The sequence below is a fragment of the Sardina pilchardus genome, chromosome 4 (genome assembly GCF_963854185.1).
Source record: "Sardina pilchardus chromosome 4, fSarPil1.1, whole genome shotgun sequence".
Taxonomy (NCBI): Eukaryota; Metazoa; Chordata; class Actinopteri; order Clupeiformes; family Clupeidae; genus Sardina; species Sardina pilchardus.
In genome coordinates, this window is record NC_084997.1 from 7711476 (window position 1) to 7732582 (window position 21107).

Genomic DNA, 21107 nt, shown 5'->3' on the forward strand with positions numbered 1-21107 from the left:
GATTTTCTGCCATCTTTGATTTGATCCAAAACCTTTAAAAGGTTTCTCTTGTCACAATTTTTTGTAATCTTCTCGAAACATCTTCAGACCATGACGCACAAATGCATTCTCTTGAAATTCAAGGGCGTTTTGCCGTGACAGCCAATGAAATGTAACGTAGAGATCACGAAACAGGAAGTAAGCCAATTTCTCAGTAACCCTTTAACATGTTTAACCAAACTTGGTACAAGCACTCATGACATCATCCTGGGGACACCCAACACATTTGGTGACCTTTGACTTTTGGGGTTACCTCTGATTACTAAGATCTGTGTAAGCAACCAACAGATTTCCTTTTCTTTACTTTTACCCTGGCCAAATGCTATGCAGATATTTAATTATGTTATTGTGAATGCTTAATTTTTATTAAGTTGTTTCATCATCATTATACTATGACATGTCTAGAACTCGGTTCAATTCAATTCAGGTATAATTAATGTTGTGGGCAACTATGCTGCACTGATACTACCCTACTTCTTGAATTTCCCCTTGGGGATCAATAAAGTATCTATCTATCTATCTATACATAAATTAATTAGATTTATCAGCACGAAAGCAGTAATATAATATGAATAATCATAAATATATTATTACATAACAAATAGTGCATTACCTACACAGCTTTTCTGACTACATAGCGCCATGCTGGTACCACAGGCGAATCAATAGCTGTCCAGTGTGCAACACGTCCCTTGTTTTAGTATACATTTATTTTATTTCATAGTCTATTTACTAAAACATGGAGGGAAATGCTGCTTTGATTAGTGAAGTCACATGTGGTGATACTGTGGTATTATAATATTGATATTAATATTCAACTAGAAAAGCACTCCTCCGCCAAACGAAAACACAATCGCCTCCTGGACCCAGACAGTAATCTGGATCACTCCCAAAATGTAGTGGCTTCTAATTTGGGTCATTTCAGAAATGTCATCGAAATCCATCCATAACTTTTTTGAGTTATCTTGCTAACAAACAAACAGACAAACAAACCCAGACGAAAACATAGCTTCCTTGGCGGAGGTAATAATAATCATAATACATTATTTTCTATCAGTTTATGGATTATACACCAGTTCAGTACAGTGGGTTCAGTAAGTATTTGCACCCATGCTAAAGTTGACTAAAAAGTGGAATATAAAATCATCTTTTGAGAATTGATTGTAATGCCTTAATTAAAAAAATTTGTAAAAATCAAACCGCTAAGGACACTAATTTTCTTTGTGATTGAAGAATGTATCGTAAATAGATAAGTGTTCTTCCTTAGATACAGGGGGCATACGTATTTGACCTCTATGTTAACTTCCCATAGGAGCAAGAGGATTTTTTATATGTTTTTATTTTTAAAGGCCAGCTATTTCATGGATCCAGGATATTATGCATCCTGATAAAGTTCCCTTGGCCTTTGGAATTAAAATAGCCCCACATCATCACATACCCTTCACCATAGCTAGATATTGGCATGGTGCTTTTTCCAGTCAGCCTATTAGCCTGTTTGATTTGCATTGAGCTCAATGAGCATCAAACAGGCTAATAGACTAACTGGAAAAAACATTAACTATTTTAAAAAAAGTGGCACTATGCAGTTAAACCTCTTCAAAATCATATTAATGTGAATGAAAAATAAACAGAAAGATCACAGAAATGTTTTCAATGAAGATAAATGTCACAGTAGACAATGTCACAGTCTTCTGGAACTCAGGACATGGCCCTAACAGCCCCAATTCACAGTGGCTGAACATAAAAAAGTGTTGGGAGTAAATATTACCATTGTAACCAACATACAAGAACTATAAATGAATGTCAAATAACAAGAACCAATAAAATGTATTGCACCTTACCCTTAGGACGGGAGGTTTCTACATGCACAGTCCTCAAGGACATAAAGCACCCCCACAGCCACTCTCTTTATGGCCCCATCATCTGGATCAGTCTCCTATAATAGAGATGACAAATCATTCAAAGATGATTTTCAAAAACACACCACACACATCATCTTCATCTTGTAATTGTAATGGGGTAGCGATGGCCTACTTGGCGTTTGGGCATATAACCGAAAGGGTTGCAGGTGGTTGGGGTCATGGCTGAAGCGCCCTTGAGCAAGGCACCTAACCCCTCACTGCTCCCCGAGTGCCGCTATAGAAAGGCAGCTCACTGCTCCAGGTTAGTGGTTCACCTCACCGTGTGCTCAGTGTATTCACTAATTCATGGATGGGATGAATGCAGAGACCAAAGTCCTTGTATATGCAAGTATACTTGGCCAATAAACCTGATTTACATTTTTGAATTTTCTTTAGCTGAGGCAATCTTCTTCCATCGCATCTTTGTTTTTGTTTTTTCTCCATGTACACTATATTGCCAAAAGTATTACGTCACTTGCCTTGACTCGCATATGAACTTAAGTGACATCCCATTCTTAATCCATAGGGTTTAATGTGACATTGGTCCACCCTTTCCAGCTATAACAGCTTCAACTCTCCTGGGAAGGCTTTCCACAAGATTTAGGAGAGTGTTTGTGGGATTTTTTGACCATTCTTCCAGAAGCATATTTGTCAGGTCACACACTGATGTTGGACGAGGAGACTTGCTCTCAGTCTCCGCTGTCATTCACCCCAAAGGTGTTCTATTGGGTTGAGGTCAGGACTCTGTGTAAGCCAGTCAAGTTCATCCACACTAAATTCTGTCATCCATGTTTTGTGGACCTTGCTACAGTATGTGGTGCACAGTATGTTGGAACAGGAGTGGCCATCCCTAAACTGTTTCCACAAAGTTGGGAGCATGGAACTGTCCAAAATCTCTTGGTTAATGCTGAAGAATTCAGAGTTCCTTTTACTGTGCCACAGGCTCCTATTTTACCTATTATGTACTGTATGTGTATGTGTTTTAAATGTGTTCTTTTTCTGTCTTTCTTGCCACTATTGCTGTCACTATTGCTGTATAGTGTGTGTTCTGTGCTGTTGCCTGTTGTAAAATGTGATAAGTATGCTATATTGTGTGTTTCTCACATGGAAAAACCATAAAAACTTTGATTACAGAGTTCCTTTTACTGGATGTAAGGGGCCAAGCCCAATTTGGGGATGATCCATGTTGAAACCCCGGATGTCAGGCAACGTGCACATGCACTTCTCTTATACATTTTCTATGTTCAGTTTATTCTCAAAAACATGCTAACACATCATTGATGTGCAAAACATTGGTCTAACATGGTTTTCTGCATACATTCATAATAATAAAATTGTTCCTATCTGAAATATTACAAATATCAACTCTATTGAATAGAACATAGTTTTATTTTTTTACAGCGCTCACTGGTTTGGAGAAAGTTGATGATGTCAGTCCAATGCAATAGGTTCACATAACGCAGATCCCATTCGGTAAAGCCCCAATAAAACCGCAGATCTCTTTAACACCCTGTCGGGTGGCTGCTGGGCACTGCTTCAGGGCTCAAGCCTCCAGCTAGTCTGTGCAGCCCACCTGTTCCGATACGCAGACCGCTTAATGGGCCCCTGAGCTCTGACCGCGGGGCGGCGGTGAGCGGATCAGGGTCAGCGCTGACATCTGTCATTCATCACCCAAATTCCACCATTTATGAAATCACTATAGTGACCCTGCTGGGGCCTTTTCCAGAGACCCGACGACCCTTAAACGCCCCACTCCCCCCGCCTCCAGCTGGCCAATAAGGATGAGTATGTCTGGGATCCTTGGCACTCTCTCTCTCTCTCTCTCTCTCTGTCACTGAGATGAGTGGGTGACTTCATGGGGGTCATTTCAAAACATGGGAGACTTGAGACTGCAGCCTGAGCTCTACTGAATGTTGTTTTATGTCCTGTGTGAGGGAGCAGGCTCTCGCTCCCTCTCGCTCAATTGGGCTTCATGCCATTGAACACATTAACAACCAGAAATGCAATGTGAAGCTGGATACAGGAGAAGTATCCCTTGGTGGTGCGAGAGTAAACACAGTCATTAACTGTCCATATGTGTCCACAACAACTGTCTGTGTCTGTGGGGCCTGGACATCTTGACTCTATTTGTTTGTATTAACTGGCATTTTTGCATCATTCTTTTATTTTAATTATTTATCATTTATAAGCAGGAAGTCTTTTTTGAAGGGAGACCTTATCAAGATACAGCAGGATGTCACGTCGATGTTCACAGCAATGTATCAGGAAGTAAGATGCATATTAGTGAAGCGGTGGTCTAAAGGTTACAGTGCACCCATGCATTTGCTTTGTTGACGGGCACAGTATATCAAGATGAGCTCAAGATCCTCAGCGGCTCTTTGATCTCAGCTATGTTCAGCTGAGACGTGATCAGGAGGACATGCTGCTTTTCCGCAGGTTGACCTATGATGGGCAGTAGCCATCAGTCCGCTACAACCATGACACAAAGAGGAATTTGTCATTATGAGATAATTTGTGTGAAAAAAATGTGATTAATGGGGTATTAACAAATCATCTCTTCTTCAAATTGTCTGTCATGTGACAATGGACAATCTAGAAATCTATACTGTTCGCATATTATTGTTCAATTGCATTGCAATAACTATCACTGAAATGATTTTCGTAGCAATAACTTGCATAACATTTCTGTGCATTTGCATTGAATGTGTACCATCTCAAATATTTGTTAATATTATATTTCAGATAGCATGCTATATTTATATATATGAGTGGGGTCGCTCTCCTTCCCCGTTATCCAATGACATATTGCAAGATGGGGAGTCTAACATGAAACACTTGAAACCACTGCTAACTTAGAAGCCCCTAATATGGGGCCATTAGGTCAGCAGACTCCTTTGTGCTGACACTGGGAATGCCTGGCCACTGGAATCTGGGCTGTATGCGACCGCCAGGGCAGCCCTCTTATTTATGCTCTAGGGACTGGTCTCCTCTATCAGTGCTGTAAATCAGATCACATCAGAGTTTTCTCTCTGCTGTGTTGCTCTCTGCCATTATCGCTGCTTGACAGATGACTGGAATCGGAATTGGAAGGTCAGAGAGAGCTGGAGTTAGTGGTTCCTCAGTGCCATGGCCTAAGAAAACATACCCTATACGTGAAGGATGCATTCCCTGCTTTGGCTTTCCATCCAGGGGGGGCAGATAATAACACGTCCCAGGATTTGGAGGGAGGCAGGAGGGCAGCTCAGCTACAGTACATGTGAGTGGTGCCCACTGCCAGATTAAGTACTGCCACAGGAGGCCTGGGACAGCCTTGGCAGCAGAATGAGAGGAGCAGATGGAAATATGTTCTTCTGGAAACCCTCTCACTTATCCACGTCCTGACATCTGAGTGGCAAAACAACTCATGCTGCAGAGATAGTGCACTTGTTCTGTGCTTGCCAATAAAAAAGAATATTCTGTGTGTGACATACACTTGTTTAACCAATAAGCATGCACTAACTAAACTATCCACTTGAACTAATTCTGGTTTCTGACACACACTTGCACAACTTCAAGGAAAGGAGATACGCTACCATAGCTGCCAAGCTCCCCCCCACCACCACACACAAACACAGCTCAAACGGAGGCTGCAGGGGATTGGGGATCGGAGAGGATCAGTCATCGCAGTAGGGTGGGCTTTAGTCAGCTTTTCCTCTTGTCCCTCTCTCACGGCCACCACTTCTCATCCCTCTGGTTGAGTGCAGCTGTAAATATAGCTCGTACTCCCTGGGCGTGTCTGGAGAGATGCTGCTCTGGCATAAATGCAGGCCTGACCAACACTAGCTGAGTTTCCGCAGGATCGACCAACACTAGTTGTGTTACTACAGGACTAACCAACACTAGTTGTGTTTCCGACAAACTTCGGGGAGACAGAGAGAGAGCAACTGCTCACACAGGTTGGTCAAATGTATCTCTGTATTCTGTCAAGCTTTAATGTAATGCCACTGGTCCATCTGATAAAATTTGTGCAATGAACATCTCTACTTGGAATTACGAGACACATGGTCAGTGCTAAGGATTAAGAGTTAAGTGTTTTGTATAGAACATCAGCTGAAATATCACATTTCAAAACATAAATCAGGACTCAGACATTTTTACTGGGCATGCATGAAAAGTGGCTAATACCGTCTGTTTTAGTAGGACAATCCAATTATATTTACATGGAGTGCATGGGCAGGGAAGTTTCATGATGACTGGATCTGAGGTTCTCAAAGATCTATAATATTTGAATTTTGTAATGAAACCCTATCTTAAATGCCATTTTTAAAAATTACTCCTAAGGTCAAGTCAATAAAGGATATTCCAGCAAAAAAATAAAATATTAAAAGTACCTCAACCTTTAATCGTAGACTGAGAGAGATATACCAGCTGAAGTTAAACTAATGAAGATCAAACTGACAGAAAAAAATCACCATGAACTTGCTTTGGGAGACTAAAGCCACTCAACACACTGGATTTGCATTAGTTAGTTAAAGAGGGTTCATTTGGAAAAAAGACCACATTTGAAAATTATGCTCATGAAGAGTTACTGCATTTAAAAAGGGAGCTATGTAGTAAAGGAAAACTGTTGACGGAGTCCACAAATTAGGACAGATGAAAGCACTCAAGGCGACAAATGGCCTTGGAGCAGAGGGCAGAACACTAGTATAAAAAAGACACTGAAATATGATTCAGTAACCAGTGATGCCATGTCTGAGCTGTTGCAGGTATTCCTTTCTTGCATGGCTAAGTAAGTGGACGTGAGTTATAAATAAAGGCACTACAAGCTTTAATTGTGTAAACTGAATCCCTGTACCATGCGCCTCACAGGTCACAACAGAGGTCCTCAGACCAGAGGGGTACGGTGCCATGGACTGTAATTACTTGGGTAAGCCCACAGCAGAGGGGATGGAGTGCCGCAACCTGTGTTTAGTGACCAGAATAGAGGACGCCAGGTGTGAGGAAGAGGATATTAACGAGCAAGAGGAAGAGGAAGATCAGTCTGAGGACGGTAGGTGTAGAAGAAGTCTACTGTCTGGGTGAAGACTTATGAGTGTGGTCTCGTCACATGATCCTAAAAAAGCCATTCAATACCTGGCAATATGAAAACAACTTGCCCTCAAAATGATTGTTGCCAAAAGTCTACAAGTCTACAATATTGTGCTCACTTGACATTCTGCCAAAGGTCTTACAAGTCTACAAATATTGTGCTCACTTGACATTCAAAGTTAAAGTTGACTGGTATTAAGCAGGTGCCTTTATCCAAACATTTGAATACTGGTGGAGAAATCTACAAGTGTCCTGCCAATGTTTTCACCAAAGAACAGTTCAAAATGACCAGATACTAGAGCACACATGGCCCCACTGGCCCCAAACCTACCACCCCTGCTCTAGAGTAAACTGCTGTGAGTTCTTGTATGAGCCATTACATGAACACTGGTGATGGGGTATATTGTACCTTTGCCATTGCTAATGTGCCTTTTCATTTGCACAGTGCCAGTGGCGGTGTGGGAGAAGTTTAAAGGTTTGGCGCCAGAGAAAAAGCCCAAGGCTTGGGAGCCAAGCAACGAAACCTTCAGTTTTGCTGGACAAGAAATAAGCATCAAGGAGTCTGTCGATTCCTTTGGCGCCCTCACCTGGCCAGGGGTAGCTATCAGATTGAGCCACATATAAGAGAGATGAGTTCTGGATGCTTATTATCATAACAGTTTCATGCGTGTGTTCCTACAGGCTCTGGCTCTTTGTAAGTACTTGGAGAATAACCCTGAGCAGATTGATCTGAGGGACAAGGCCGTGCTGGAGATAGGAGCAGGGACTGGCCTGGTGTCCATAGTGGCCTGCTTACTAGGTAAGAGTGCCTGATATCTGTTGGGAGTTCACTGAATGTTGGTTTGGGTGAAAATGTGAGGGGCAGTTCATTACAATACAACGATTATGCTTTCTGTAATAACTACCAGAGTTAATCACTTTTGGTGCATTTGCATGTCACCTACTGCAATTCAGATTCATATGAATCCAGGAGCACCACTCAATCTGAATAGCCTACTGGCATGATGTATAGCGTGAGGTATACAAACAAATATCCCATCCTCTCCATCATAGGTCAACTGGTCATAAAAAAATCAGACTTTATATTCAGGCTCATTCTATTTGGTCTATCAAACGTGTTGAGTTGTACCTGCACTGCATCTGATTGGCAGGGGCTTGGGTCACTGCGACCGACTTGCCGGACATCCTGGCTAATTTGAGGTTCAACCTCTCACGGAACACCCGTGGCCGCTGTCGCTACACCCCCCAGGTGGCTACGCTGGCGTGGGGACTCAACCTCCAGCGCACCTTCCCCTCCTCCATCTTCCACTATGACTATGTCCTGGCTGCAGATGTGGTCTACCACCACGACTGTCTGGACGAACTGCTGGTGACCATGGAGCACTTCTGCCGTCCTGGGACCACTCTCATTTGGTCTAACAAGGTCTGTTGGGCAAAATAACAAATTGTCTCTTAAGGTTCCCTTTAGTCTTGACCTATATTGTAGAGTGCAAGTGTAATAACTGAATTGAAAGCTCTTGACTAGAGGCACTATTGCCTTTTTTTCCCCACCCAGGTACGGTTTGAGACTGACCATCGTTTCATAGAGCGCTTCAAGAATGCCTTTGACACGACTGTGCTTGCTGAGATACCACAGGAGCAAATAAGGATCTACAAGGCCACTTTCAAGAAATGAAGAGCAAAGACAAGAGAGCGAAACGCCTTTGGATAAGAAGGGGGAGTGAGATCCTTAGATTAAGGACTGAAAAGAAAGATGGGGTGCTGTCACGTTGCATAGCATTCTCGGTATGCTATGAAAAGCACCTTGTCTTACTAGTTTAACACGACATTCCTGAACAGTGCTCCAAAATAATGTTCAGAGGAGTCATTCAATAATATTTTGTAAGATGGGGTTCCTTTGCATTGCATACTGATATTTTGATTGTAATTATACTATGTGTAATATAATGACGATTTTGATAAAATCTATAATCTTGCAAGCTCACTTTGGTAATAAATAGAATAACTCAGTCTGAAACTACAGGAATTCATACATGAGATACTGTAAGCACAATTAAACCAAATTTGAACTAATGCAATTAACTAACTGCAAAGCCTGCAAGTAATCGTGCAACTCCAACTCTGTCCCCATGGATAATCTTGTCACATCTATGATTTATATTCATATTATCCTCATTGTATGACAGACAGTGAAGTACATTTAACAGGAGTGCTTCTCATTTATATTCATACATCTAGCAGACACTGTTGTCCAAAGTGACTTACATATATGTGTATGTTAACATACAGAGTCAACTATATTGCAAGGGATTGTATTGTCCCCAGAGCAACACAGGGGTTAAGTGTCTTGCTCAAGGGCACAATAGTGGATGCAGGGAATTGAACCCACAACGTTCAGGCTACAGCACGCCAGCACAACTCCTGGTACTACACTACCACAGCCTGTCATGCACTAGGCACGCTCACCAATCACAAGTGGCCCAACTTGAAGTGAAATTCTGCATAATGAACTGTAGTCAGACTGTTGATATTTTTTCCAAACTGTGCACCCCATGTTAATCACACTTGTTCTTGGCCATTGAGTTGTCTGATGCAGGCCACTGAGACTACTAAAGCAATACTGCCCTCTTGAGTCTTTGAAAGGATGAGCACAAGTTTGTGTCAACAGTTTTAAAGAGACCCTATGCAACTTTTTCATAGTCATAGAAATCGTTGAGAAATCGTTGTTTTGCTTGACTGACCAGTTTTATGGAAAACAGTCACATTTCCTCCCGCCCCTAGTGTCCCTATCCGCTAAATACAACCTTGCAACTTTCTGATTAACGATCGTCTGCTTTTTACATCTGGAAGTCAGAGACGCGTAAGGAACAAGAAGAACCACGCTTGCAATTTATATATTTATATATAGCCTATATATGTATAAATATACACGCTAAAGCTGTCGGGGAAGCTCTGCAGAGAAATGTGCAAGCATAAAACGAGCGAAAACGAAAAACGAAACCGAAACCAGAGATGAAATCGCCAATCCTGCATTGTTCCTCTTTAAGGCGAATGTCTCTTCGTATTGTGTAGATATGGCAAGATCATTGTGCCAGTTATTGCATAAGCTGTATTTCACAACTTGGCTGATTTCACCTGGTAATATTATTTCTTCAGTACATCTTCAGAGGTGCAGCTCAGAAAGCATGAATTTACCATTTCTTGAAATTCTAGTCTGGGTGAACCAAACAAATCTGTGAGTGAATTTGAATTTCCTCAGATCTGTGATTGTGTTATCCCCATTTTAAGTCAATGTCTGAATCATCAAAAACCCACCAATAACAATAACAATTGCTTACCTGGCATGGAGCGGGCTTTATTTGAGGACAGAGGAGCATGGTTGGCAGCACTGAGAGCACCAGTATAAAATTAAACAAATGTGCATTTTCTTCAGATTTAAGTAAATACTCCAAATTGGAAGTGAACAAATTGCCCCCAGACCAATTCTCAACCTCATTTAGAATCAGTCTGGTGCCAGCCAGGCAAAAGCAATTCTGCATTTTATTTTTCCCAATATTAGGCGTTAACATTATCATTTTTGATCTTTGCACACATTTTACAGGCCTGAAAAAGAATAAAGATGCACACACAAATATAATCCTCACATTGGGAAACCCCACATACTGCTCCCTCAGTATTATATTTTTCTGAGGCATATTTACCCTTGTCCTGAGTCGCCAAGTCCTTGCAAGCCTATCACCATGGCATGCTGGCTGTGACATTCTTCCAGGGTTAGAACAGAGCGCTGTGTTGCCGCTCTCAGGGGAGTGCCCACTGGAGGAAATGTCTGCTCTTGTTTACAGCTCTGAGGGTGTGGGTCTCCCCTCTCCTCTTCAGACTGGGAGATACAACACAGTGGCTTAATTAAGGATGTGTTGTCGGGCTTAGGGAATTCAAATGGGTGTGTGTCTGTACCTCAAACCCACACATATGGACTATATAAAATAGATTTTTATTGTTTTTCCATTTGATTTCATTTTGTGCAGTGTTATTGATACATTAGTGTCAGCAATAAACACATTGAATTCGACTTGTTAAAACATTCTCTATATTTAATTTCCAAACTTATATTAGATTACAGAAAAGTTACTTGGAAGAGTCAGTACATGTGTTGTTCAGGTTTAAAAAATATGTTCAAAGGGAGTCAAAAAAGACCTATAATTACACACAGTTTGGATACAACCTTACCATTTCCATTTTATTACCAACCTGAAGAGGACTCTACAAACTACAATCTTCAGGAGACCCAACACATCATTCACAAACAAAAGCTTTTTTGTTTTTCCTATAAACGCTCGTGGGTAATAGAGTTTTATTTCACTCCCCTGACGCCCCCATCATTGGTAAACACAAAAAGGAATAACAGGCAGTCTGAGGGGAAGGATCACCTCTAAAGCTCTGAAACAAACAAACAAACAAACAAAATAAATCTGCTCAACAGAGCATCCCCACGCCAGGGGAAAAAAAGCTGCCCAGAAGTCGGCAGTGAGCCAAACACACAGGGGAGAGGGGAAAATCATTTCATTTAAAAATCTTGCTAAGAATCAGCATACAAAAAAAAAAAAAAAAAGTGTCCACACATCCATAGATCTGCCCAGCGGATGGGGCAACATGGCAGCCAGCGTCAGATTCTCCAATCCTTCAGTCTAGAGGGTGACCGCCATCTTGAGTATTCAGACCACGTCGCGTGTTCAGAATAGAATAAACTTAAACTGGAGATAAACTATTTCACACAGAGGTCACTCTACACATTATCCAACACTAGTTGGCAGCCTGCGGCAAGGGAAATTTAACTTGGAGGTTTCTCAGGTGGGGGAAGAGTCATGGTGCAGAACAGGGTGGCCAAACGTCCTGATAGCGTGCTGCACGAGGAGGAGATGGTATTTATTCCTTACAACTACAGCGGAGTCCGTCTGCTGAAGAACTACTACTCCCAGCAGGCAGTGGGGTATGAGATCCTGACGTGGAATATTTGGATTTTGGAACCCACCCCACATGTAGGATCCAAGGAGAACAAGATGAACTGGGCATTAGCCCTTCATGTTGACACTCTTCAATGCCCTTGTCGAGTAAGGAGGTCGTGGGGAAGAAGGAAGGGGAAGAGACAGAGACAGAGCACAGTAGAGTGAGAGCGTGATGAAGATACATCCCTTGAATATGGCCTTTTGGAGAGGTGTGCACTCAGGACTGATGACAAGGGCAGGGTTAGTCGTCGTCATCGTTCTCGTCGTAGTCGTCGTCTTCATCCTCGTCCCCCATGTAGGACACGGGGGTCTCCACCCGGGAGCCGCTGTAGTGAGAGTCGTTGGAGCTGGACGCCTGAGTTCCGTCTGCTCCACTGTCACTGCACACAGAGGGGGAGCGAGAGATCAGAGGGGTGAATTACAGGCGAATAATGAAATATGTATCAAAATCATCACGCCATCATCAACAACATTGGAACACAGAAAAGTTCAAGCTCTGTGTGGCGCTTACCTGCCGACGTGATAACGACCTCCATTGGAGGACGATGCGCCCGTCATATACACGCTACTGATGGGACCCTGGGCCATTTCTGCCAGAGTGTGAAGAGTCGAGAGTCAGTTTGAGTTAAAGCACACAACCAAGTCACAGGGAGGGGGAAAATATGATCTGCAGAGCCAGCACTGCGACAGGGAGAGCACAACCCTGTGTGGCACACTGATGAGTCTAGCACTGGAAAGGCATAGGGAGCCTTGGAGAGCTCTATGCAGGCGTTCTGCAGATAAAAGCTGACACTTCAGAGCCTCCGCCAACAGACACATTAGATCAGGACTGCACCCAGCCACGCTCAGAAAATGGGATCACACTGAACATTACGCTAGTTCTATTTATGTGTAGCATATACCACTGCTTAGCAACACAGGGGACAACCACAGGTTTTACGATCCTCAGTGAGGTGTTGAACTGGGTGTTCACATGAAAGATTATTAAGATTCTTCGTGAACATATCAGTCTTTTCTCCATATGCATGTCTTCATTTTCAAATGGTGGAATTAAATTATGAGACCGCAGTTCTAACATGTGGGCATGAACATTGTGTGATTCATGTAGTTGACTATAATTCTACACTTTCGTGTAAAGGTTCTACAGAGGCTCACAAAGAAAGTGAAGTACAGCTGAAAACTGAGAGCAAAAATATATTAGGAAATGAAAGGGGCCAGTAGCCTTGCCCTCACCTGTGACGTAGGGCTCCAGAGCCTTGGGCACCAGGCCGCGTGCCACCTTCAGGTCTTCGGGAGAGCACGTGCCCGCCTCCAGGCCGTAGGCCATGCCCATGCGCTTCAGCACCTCAATGTCATCGTGGATCTCAAACATGTTGTCAAAGTTAAACAGGTACTCAAACCTGCACAACACCCAAGACACAGGGAGAGAGAGAATGGGAGTGGAAGAGACAAGGTAGACAATGAGCAACAAGAGGAACCTATCGACACAGAGTAGCTAAAACTCCAGAGGTACGTTCAAATTCTTTTACCACAGGCAAAGACATTTCAACTGGTTTTCATTCTCTGTATACCGTATACTGCTGTGGGATTGGCCATTTGTCTTGTGTTTGTGACCATTGGTTGACAGATTGGTGGTTAGCTTCTTTAAGTTAATTTTGGACAGGGCCTTCTTAATATGTTTTTGCCTTTGATTTTGGCACAAGGGATTTTAACATCTATTAATGTAATAAGTTGATTGTATTAACAATATACAAGTTGCTAATTTTCTAAAGTAACCCTTTGCCTAGCATTCATGTATGTTTGAGAGCAACCTCATATGAACGCTAGCAAACATTTCAGTAGATTCAAAGGGCCCAAAAGCTATATGCATAACGAACATTTGGGAATGTGAATGAATAAGATGTGTTAATGTATGTGCATGATCAGTTGTGCCAGAGAGATTCTGAACAGACATGGTAAGATGTGCATGAAATGGCTGTATTTTATTACTACTAAGCAGGCCTACAAAGGAAAATATGGAAAACCAGACGCAACCATGGGAAAAGGTAACTTTTGGGCTAAAATCATAATCACACCACTTTAACAAACAATGGAACATAGAAATCAATCTTTTCTGCCACACAGAAATGACCCCCATCCTGTAACAGTCCACAGCTTTACAGAAACAAATGTACTTAAGAGTATAAATAGTAGCGACTTGACCGGCCAGTAGCTAATAATGTTTACAACTGGCCATCCACTACCCTCATGACGCTGACACCTCAAACTGCTAATGTGCTGCAGAGCACCCTCTAAACTTTGACACCTTCCCTGCAACATGTTAAACAAGCTACTGCATTTCTCTGAGATTCTGGACTTACTTGTCATTGGAGATGCTACAGTCTATGACTGTCTTCTTGCTGGTGTTGACAATGATGAAAGGCAGATGGATGACCGAGTTGGGGGGTGGCTGCCTGTTGGTCTGCTGTTCTGTCTGACGGTTGCGCTGTACCAGGTTCTTAAAGGCAATTTGCTGCAGAGGGAATATCGACCAGCGACCATAGCGTTATAGCATGCAGCCAGTCATGAGACATTTAAATGTGAAGCAAAAACAAAAGACACAATTTAACAAAAGACACAGAAGACTAAGCCATAGATTAACCAATAACATAAAGGTTTAATTAAGGTAGCACCACTTCCAATAGTACCTGTAAAATCAACTCTTGGAGCTGGGACTGTTTCTGCTTGATTCTTTCAAGTCGTCTTTGTCTCTCCACCTGAGGAAGAACAGTGAGGGTGAGGTACCTTAAAAATGTGCTGAATCCAAACCTTGTTGTCAGGACCACCTTGTTAAATGGAGTGGTCATGCAGTTGCCATCCATAAAAAGCATAAACTGGGTATCAGAGTATCTTATCCCAACCCTATTCAGGAGGGTTCAGTGTTGGGGCCAAAGGTTCGTGCATATGGTCAAAGTTCGGACCCATTTTAGACTGTACCCTCACCTCAAGGTTCTGGCACTCCTGAGCAGAGTTGGTGGGCAGGCCTATCCACTTGATCTCCTTCTTCTCTTTAGAGATGATGTTCATGGCCATCAGCACATTCAGGGCGTCATAGACACGCCGCCTGATGTTCTTCTGGTCGTACACGTGCTGGAACACAATGAGCGGACTCTTAGACACGCCATCCACTGAATGCCAACATGTCGATCAAGAGGACTTCGGCCAGGACACTTGGCTGCTGTTGCTCCGATATACAGTGCAGTGCTCAAAAAAGGTACATTTCATTGTTTCACAAATTATTAATTTGTTTTACATTTCCATTCTGACAGTTACAAGGCTGGTCAGACACCAGCCTACTGTCTGTGCTTTATATATAGTACAACAGCGCAAGCAATACACATTGACAGGAGTTATGAGGGCAGCTGTGGAATGAGCGAGGTGGACTCACCGAGTCATTGGGAGAAATGTGGTTGTCTGTAGAGCTGAATTCCGCCACAAGCTCGTCAGCCACTTCATTGTAGGTGGTGACCCCCTTCTTCTGGACCTTCTCACACACCTTCATAGAGAAATGCCTCAGTCCCTTCCCATTCTTCTCTCCCTTCTTGCTGCGCTTCCTGTGGACAGACCAGGCGCACGCATGGACGTCAGTGGTCAATATTGAAACGCAGAAGAATCAGACATGAAGCAATAAGGAATTACTTGATGTATAGTAAATGAAGAACTGCAGATCTATATAGCAAGTTGACATATCTCTAGTGAACCTTTATTAAAAAAACAAAACAGAAAGACCAGGCGGTGAGTATCACAGGCGGTCAGAACTGCAACTCGATACTGGTTAGTTATGTTAAATAAGGGTCCTGGGGTGCTGGGTTTATACAACGAGTGCTTAAAACACTCCACAGAAATGACAAACTAGAGCAATTACAGTCTATCAGCTTCTCGCAATAGAACCACTTTAAACTTTACATCTTATTTAGATCTCGCCCATATTCAAACACTCCACAACATTGTTTGGTCCACATGTGTTAGCAGACACTCACCCTGAGGACCAAGGCGAGGCTTCGGACGGTTGGGTCTGAGCTAGGAACTGTGAGCTGGGCGTGTGGGGACTGTTCACCAATATGGCATTGGAGCCACTGGGTCTCTGAGGTGTGCCAATCACCTATGGCAAAATCAAATCAATATGGTCATTATAAGACTCACAAGTCATGCTATTCAGGCATATAATTCAAATACTCGAAGGAGCTGATTATGGTTTAGCATAAGAGTTTCGTTCTTTTCATGTCCATTGTCCATGAAGAACATTTACTCTCATTCATCTTGACACTTATGTGCATTTATCGACTCAAATAAGTGTACTGGAAACACCAACCTTCCCCAGGTACTGGGAAATGAGTACACCATTTGATCACAAACTAATTACTTGCCAATAATGGTACAAGATTATATTTACTATACATTATTATCGATGACTGAATGATTCCAAGAACTATGATTCTCCAGTGAAAACAAAGAAAACATTTAGCACAAATAATAAGGCAATGACACTCACCAAATGCGGAGCAATGTTAACATTAGACGGACCGAGTGTTTTTGGCAGAAGTTGCTTCCCAATGGGAAGTGTCTGTGGATGGACTGTCACCAAGGACAGGACACCTAAAGATATTGTTTTTTTTTTTTAAGTTTGTCATTTCAAAAGACAAAAGCAAACACTTTTCTTGATTCACCACAAAACAGTCCACTTAATTGGGCATGAGAGATCTATTCCAATATCTATGGCCCACATCCAAGTCAACAATCACAATGTTGCCCTTATACAACTTGACTCACCTTTACCAGGACTCAAATTCTGATCAATGAAAACCTTCAACTCCCCATTAGCTTCAATCAGACCAGCCTGTGAGGAGAAGACCTGGTGTCAGCAGAGGCAATCTTTGAATGAAGGCTGATTGAGTAGGAAAGAGAACATCTACACAGACTACTGGCTGACCAAACAATACAGCATATCCCCACAGACTGTACTCACATCTTTGGCCATGATCCTTGGGGGATGAAATAGGTATGGCTTGGTTTTGTTGGGAATCTGTGCCAGATCACTGAATCACCTAGGGGAAAAGAATGTGACTTACTTTTGCGAACATTTCCCAACTTCTGTAAAGCATGTGTGCTATTCAACTCACATAGGATGGGGACATAACTTCAAATTCTGATTTACTTTAAGGATATTCTTCAAAGCCAGGTGACAAAATTAATGTAAAGTCCCTAATTAACTGTTGCAAGTGCATAAAGGTGGAGAACTGTATACAGAGCTCGAGTGTAAGTACACTGCCACGACAAGCCACACCACTCAATCTATAGTCTTCTTCATTATAATCTGACTGGCTACCTGAACCCCCGTGACAGTTTGCGCGTGGTGGGGGCAGCTCATGGGTAGGCCGCAGGTTGATCTGTGACTTTCACGATTTTTTCAAAATAGTAGTTACTTCCGAAATCTGTAATAAGGTCACATCTCACCAGAAGCGAAAAGAAATCTCTCACGTCAAAAAGCGTATGCCTCGATGCCGCGCAAAGCCTCATTTTGCTCAGTAACCCAGGCCCCACCGGCTAGCTTACAGCATCTAACGTTATCTGCACAAAGCTAGTGCTGAATCAAGCTATGACTAGTTTAGCTAGCGAGCTAAGTTGCCTTTCGTGAACGTTACCAGAATGATTGAAGTATACATAACCCCCATATTAAACTGTGAGTGCGTACGAATGAATAAGTAGATATAAATTCATTAAATTGAGAAAGAGCCAACTACTTTGCCCCCTTAAAACAACTTTTGGCAAAATCAACCGGGCCGCTTCGTGTACACTGCCTAGCAATTCCTCGACAAACTAAAACTTTCAACAAATAACAAGGAATGGGCTGGGAAGCGCATTCATGGCCAAAAAGTTACTTCGTAAGATATATCTGACGCACCCACTTGTAATATTATTTACATTCATATGGCAAACCACGCTAGCTAACTTAGCAAGGTGCTGCTTTGAAACACGTTTTGCACTACAACGCGCATTTGTATGCAATTACTCTGTGCTGAATTTCATTAATCTTATTCGACTTCACTGATCTTTTCTGAATGCATGATACACGTACGACCATACAAAAGCAAAATAACAACAAATTACGGAGATTTTCCATTGCACTTACGATTGAACACTAATATACTGCCTCCTTCGAGCCCTGTTTTTGTTGGCATAAGGGACACGAGAGGAAGAGGAGGTCTAAAGCCCCATCACCAAACAGGAAACTAAAACTCTACAGAAGAATAAATTTGTTTACGATACATCCAAGATAAGTGAATGCACCAGTCATATTCGCTGTAAAATAAACAATTATCTGTGTTTTTCAGTTATAATTTCACTCATTCCCATCCAACTGAACCACTTCGACAAAATGGATGCTTTAGGAAAAACCTAGCTAGCTAGCTAGATTAACGGTAGTGCAACGTTACACGTCGTAGAGCTGAAATGGTTTACTTTGACTATTATTGTTCTTTAGTTTGTGAACTACAGTTGGTGTGGACAAGTTTACGAATATGCCATGGAAATTATACTTCTCAACTAACTTAACGTGCCTCTCTGAAGTCAGTCATGCAAATGGGACAACAATCGAATTCTGTGCTTTTCTAATGTGCGCGTGCCTCACAAATGGATAACTAAGGTTCACAAAATTGATGAGAACTACACATTCCCCCAAGTGCTTGTTGACTGTATTGTCTTCAAGGAAAGAAATACTTTCAGTTGACACGATAATGCACAATGATGGTACATCTTTTGGTTGAATGCAACTGACAAGTCAGCCATTTTACAAAGCTAGTATGGCTAGTAGATGCAAGGCTAACTCAGCTAGCTAAGTCAATTGTAATTTCCATTCATATGTCGCGAAAACCCGGCCTGTCAACCCGAACAATACTGACATTAGCTTGCTAACATTATGGCTAATGTATTAGGGAGTGAATCTTTGACATATATATACCTAGAGACAGCTAGATATCATGAAAGTGCACATGAAACAATGCAGCCTACCACGTTACTGAAAGATAAAACAATATCATAAACACAACACATGTACACATTATTAACACCAATGTGTGATTAGCAACATGACCTACATAACATCAGATTATGTTGGCACTAGGAAGCCCAGATGTCAGTTCGTTACCGTTAAGGTTAACGTTAGCGTTAATAGTGCTGTTCTGAATATGTTAGAACAATTAAACATTAATCATAAAAAGTAAGGCAAGCGTCCGTTAGGCCTGGCTTCGGCTAACGTAATATTTGGCAAGCTTACCAGTCAAGTGAGCTATCTGTTTGAAACGTTTACGTTATGTTCAGTATCTGGAGAGCTAGATATGTCGTCTATTTAGTATGGCTAACATAACGTTGATAGCGATGCTATATTTTTTAAGAATTAACGTTGCCTGAATAAGTTACTCTATACAAATAATGCCTGCTAGCAAGGTTAATAAGTTAACGTTACCATCAGCTATGATAACAAAACCTAGCCAAAGTAAGGAATTGGTCAATAATGTCAGGATACCTCACTTTATCAGAGCTGACGCATGTTGCCTCAGACAGGTCAAAAGTTATGAGAAATCTCCCAAAGTCGTTGAGTTAAACAAATATCTTCTCAAAACGTTGAGCGTTTACGTCCAAATTGCTCCCCTTGGATTTACGTTTGCTCGCTGCAAGCACACAGTCACCGTTAACTCCGTCTTCGTCCTTCTCTGAAACTGAGCTTGGCGGTGTCTACGAACAGGTGATTATGATTGGACATGCAAAACATGACGTTGGCTGTGCAGTCCAACAAAGCCACGCCTCTGCGATTATCTGGTTGGTTGGCACAGTTTCCTCTGCCGCCTTACGTCACTGGTCAAAACCATGCGGGATGTGTTCTTCCGTCTTATTATTGCAAACTACAAAATTACTACTAGGCCTACTATTAAGTCTAGGCCAGCCTACAAATAACAAGCATAATTGTCAAAACCCATTCTTCTGCACTCATTATTGTACGACCTCAACGTGGCTTAATTGATTCAAATTGGTAGATTATGTGTGTGGAAGATTTTTTTTTTAAGCCTTCCCAGTTTCTTTTAAAATAGCCCATATTTTCAACACACACACGCCACAGGAATAGCTGACAAAGACTGATAATGACGTTATCAGTCATTAGCCTCCCACCCAACATGCATATCTTCATAAATGAATGACAACAGCATTCTGCAGTAGACTCAGGTCTCACAAACCTTGTTAGAGAAGGATAAAGCATTGGATGATCAGCATAGGCTGTATTTTGAAGTGACCGCTTGCTTGTTTGTGATAGGAAAAGCAGATTTGTTGATTGATTTTTTAGTTTGTTGAGCAGTTCAATATAGTGTCCCATGCGTGCTAAAATGGTTACAACCTTACTATGCAAGGACTAGGCAAGCCTAGGCTATACTAGGCTATGAGGCAACCATTACAAAGAGATGATCGAGTCATACCTAGGAAAAATATATAAACATTATCAGTTGGTAAGGTGCCACCACACTAACTGATGGGGTGATATAATTTGCTGCCATTAGGTCGTATACAGAAAAGTTAACAGTGGGCCTAATTTATGAGCGACTAATAGCTCGCGTGAAGTGAAAAAGGCAGCTGGTCCTACTATGGGCCCACTGTATCATCGGCAGCTGCTGCAGATATGTTGCTTCTGGCTAGTCTGAAGAGGTGCGGTTTAAAGTTACCAATTTGCTTCAGCCAGGGAAGTGTCGTTTACCTACTCTTTAAACGTACAAACAACTTGCAACATTTTAGGCCAAGAACTACTGTCGGAGACCTAGATGGATCTTCAGCTACGTTAGAGTCAAAGTTCGAAAGGGTCCATTTACGTTCTACTATTTAACATTTTGTGAACACGAGACTACGAGTCTGTCCAACCCTGAAACAACGATATTCATTAATTTGACAGAACAGAACACTACTGATTTCACTTTAAAAGACTAGACCCTTTATAGGCCTAGGCCTACAGGTAACGCTAAACCTGTCACCTAGGCTAGGCCTCGGCTACACGTTGTCATACCCAGACCCATAAGAT

The 21107-nt window shown here is 42.1% G+C and overlaps 2 protein-coding genes across 4 annotated transcripts; one reads left to right on the plus strand and one right to left on the minus strand.

Annotated features, from left to right (window-relative positions):
• Nucleotides 1–5647: 5647 nt before the first annotated feature.
• Nucleotides 5648–11076, plus strand: mettl21cb (methyltransferase 21C, AARS1 lysine b). The gene is made up of 6 exons (XM_062533940.1): nt 5648–5875; nt 6789–6969; nt 7453–7604; nt 7689–7806; nt 8159–8430; nt 8563–11076. Exons 2-6 carry the CDS (start codon nt 6828–6830, stop codon nt 8680–8682), a joined length of 804 nt encoding a protein of 267 aa, XP_062389924.1. The 5' UTR covers nt 5648–5875; nt 6789–6827; the 3' UTR covers nt 8683–11076.
• On the minus strand, nt 11072–19780 carry tfdp1a (transcription factor Dp-1, a). 3 transcript variants are annotated; one of them, XM_062533939.1, is made up of 12 exons: nt 19577–19780; nt 17016–17094; nt 16820–16886; nt 16542–16645; nt 16030–16151; nt 15438–15603; nt 14993–15139; nt 14698–14766; nt 14371–14522; nt 13244–13410; nt 12522–12600; nt 11072–12390 (listed from the first exon to the last, which is right to left on the minus strand). In XM_062533939.1, the coding sequence occupies exons 2-12, from the start codon at nt 17025–17027 to the stop codon at nt 12252–12254; spliced, it is 1224 nt and encodes a 407-aa protein (XP_062389923.1). In that variant the 5' UTR covers nt 17028–17094; nt 19577–19780; the 3' UTR covers nt 11072–12251. The 3 variants fall into 3 exon arrangements, with proteins under 3 accessions (XP_062389923.1, XP_062389921.1, XP_062389922.1); XM_062533937.1 differs by having other exon boundaries at nt 19572–19779; XM_062533938.1 differs by lacking the exon at nt 19577–19780 and adding an exon at nt 18180–18256.
• Between the last annotated feature and the right edge of the window lie 1327 nt (nt 19781–21107).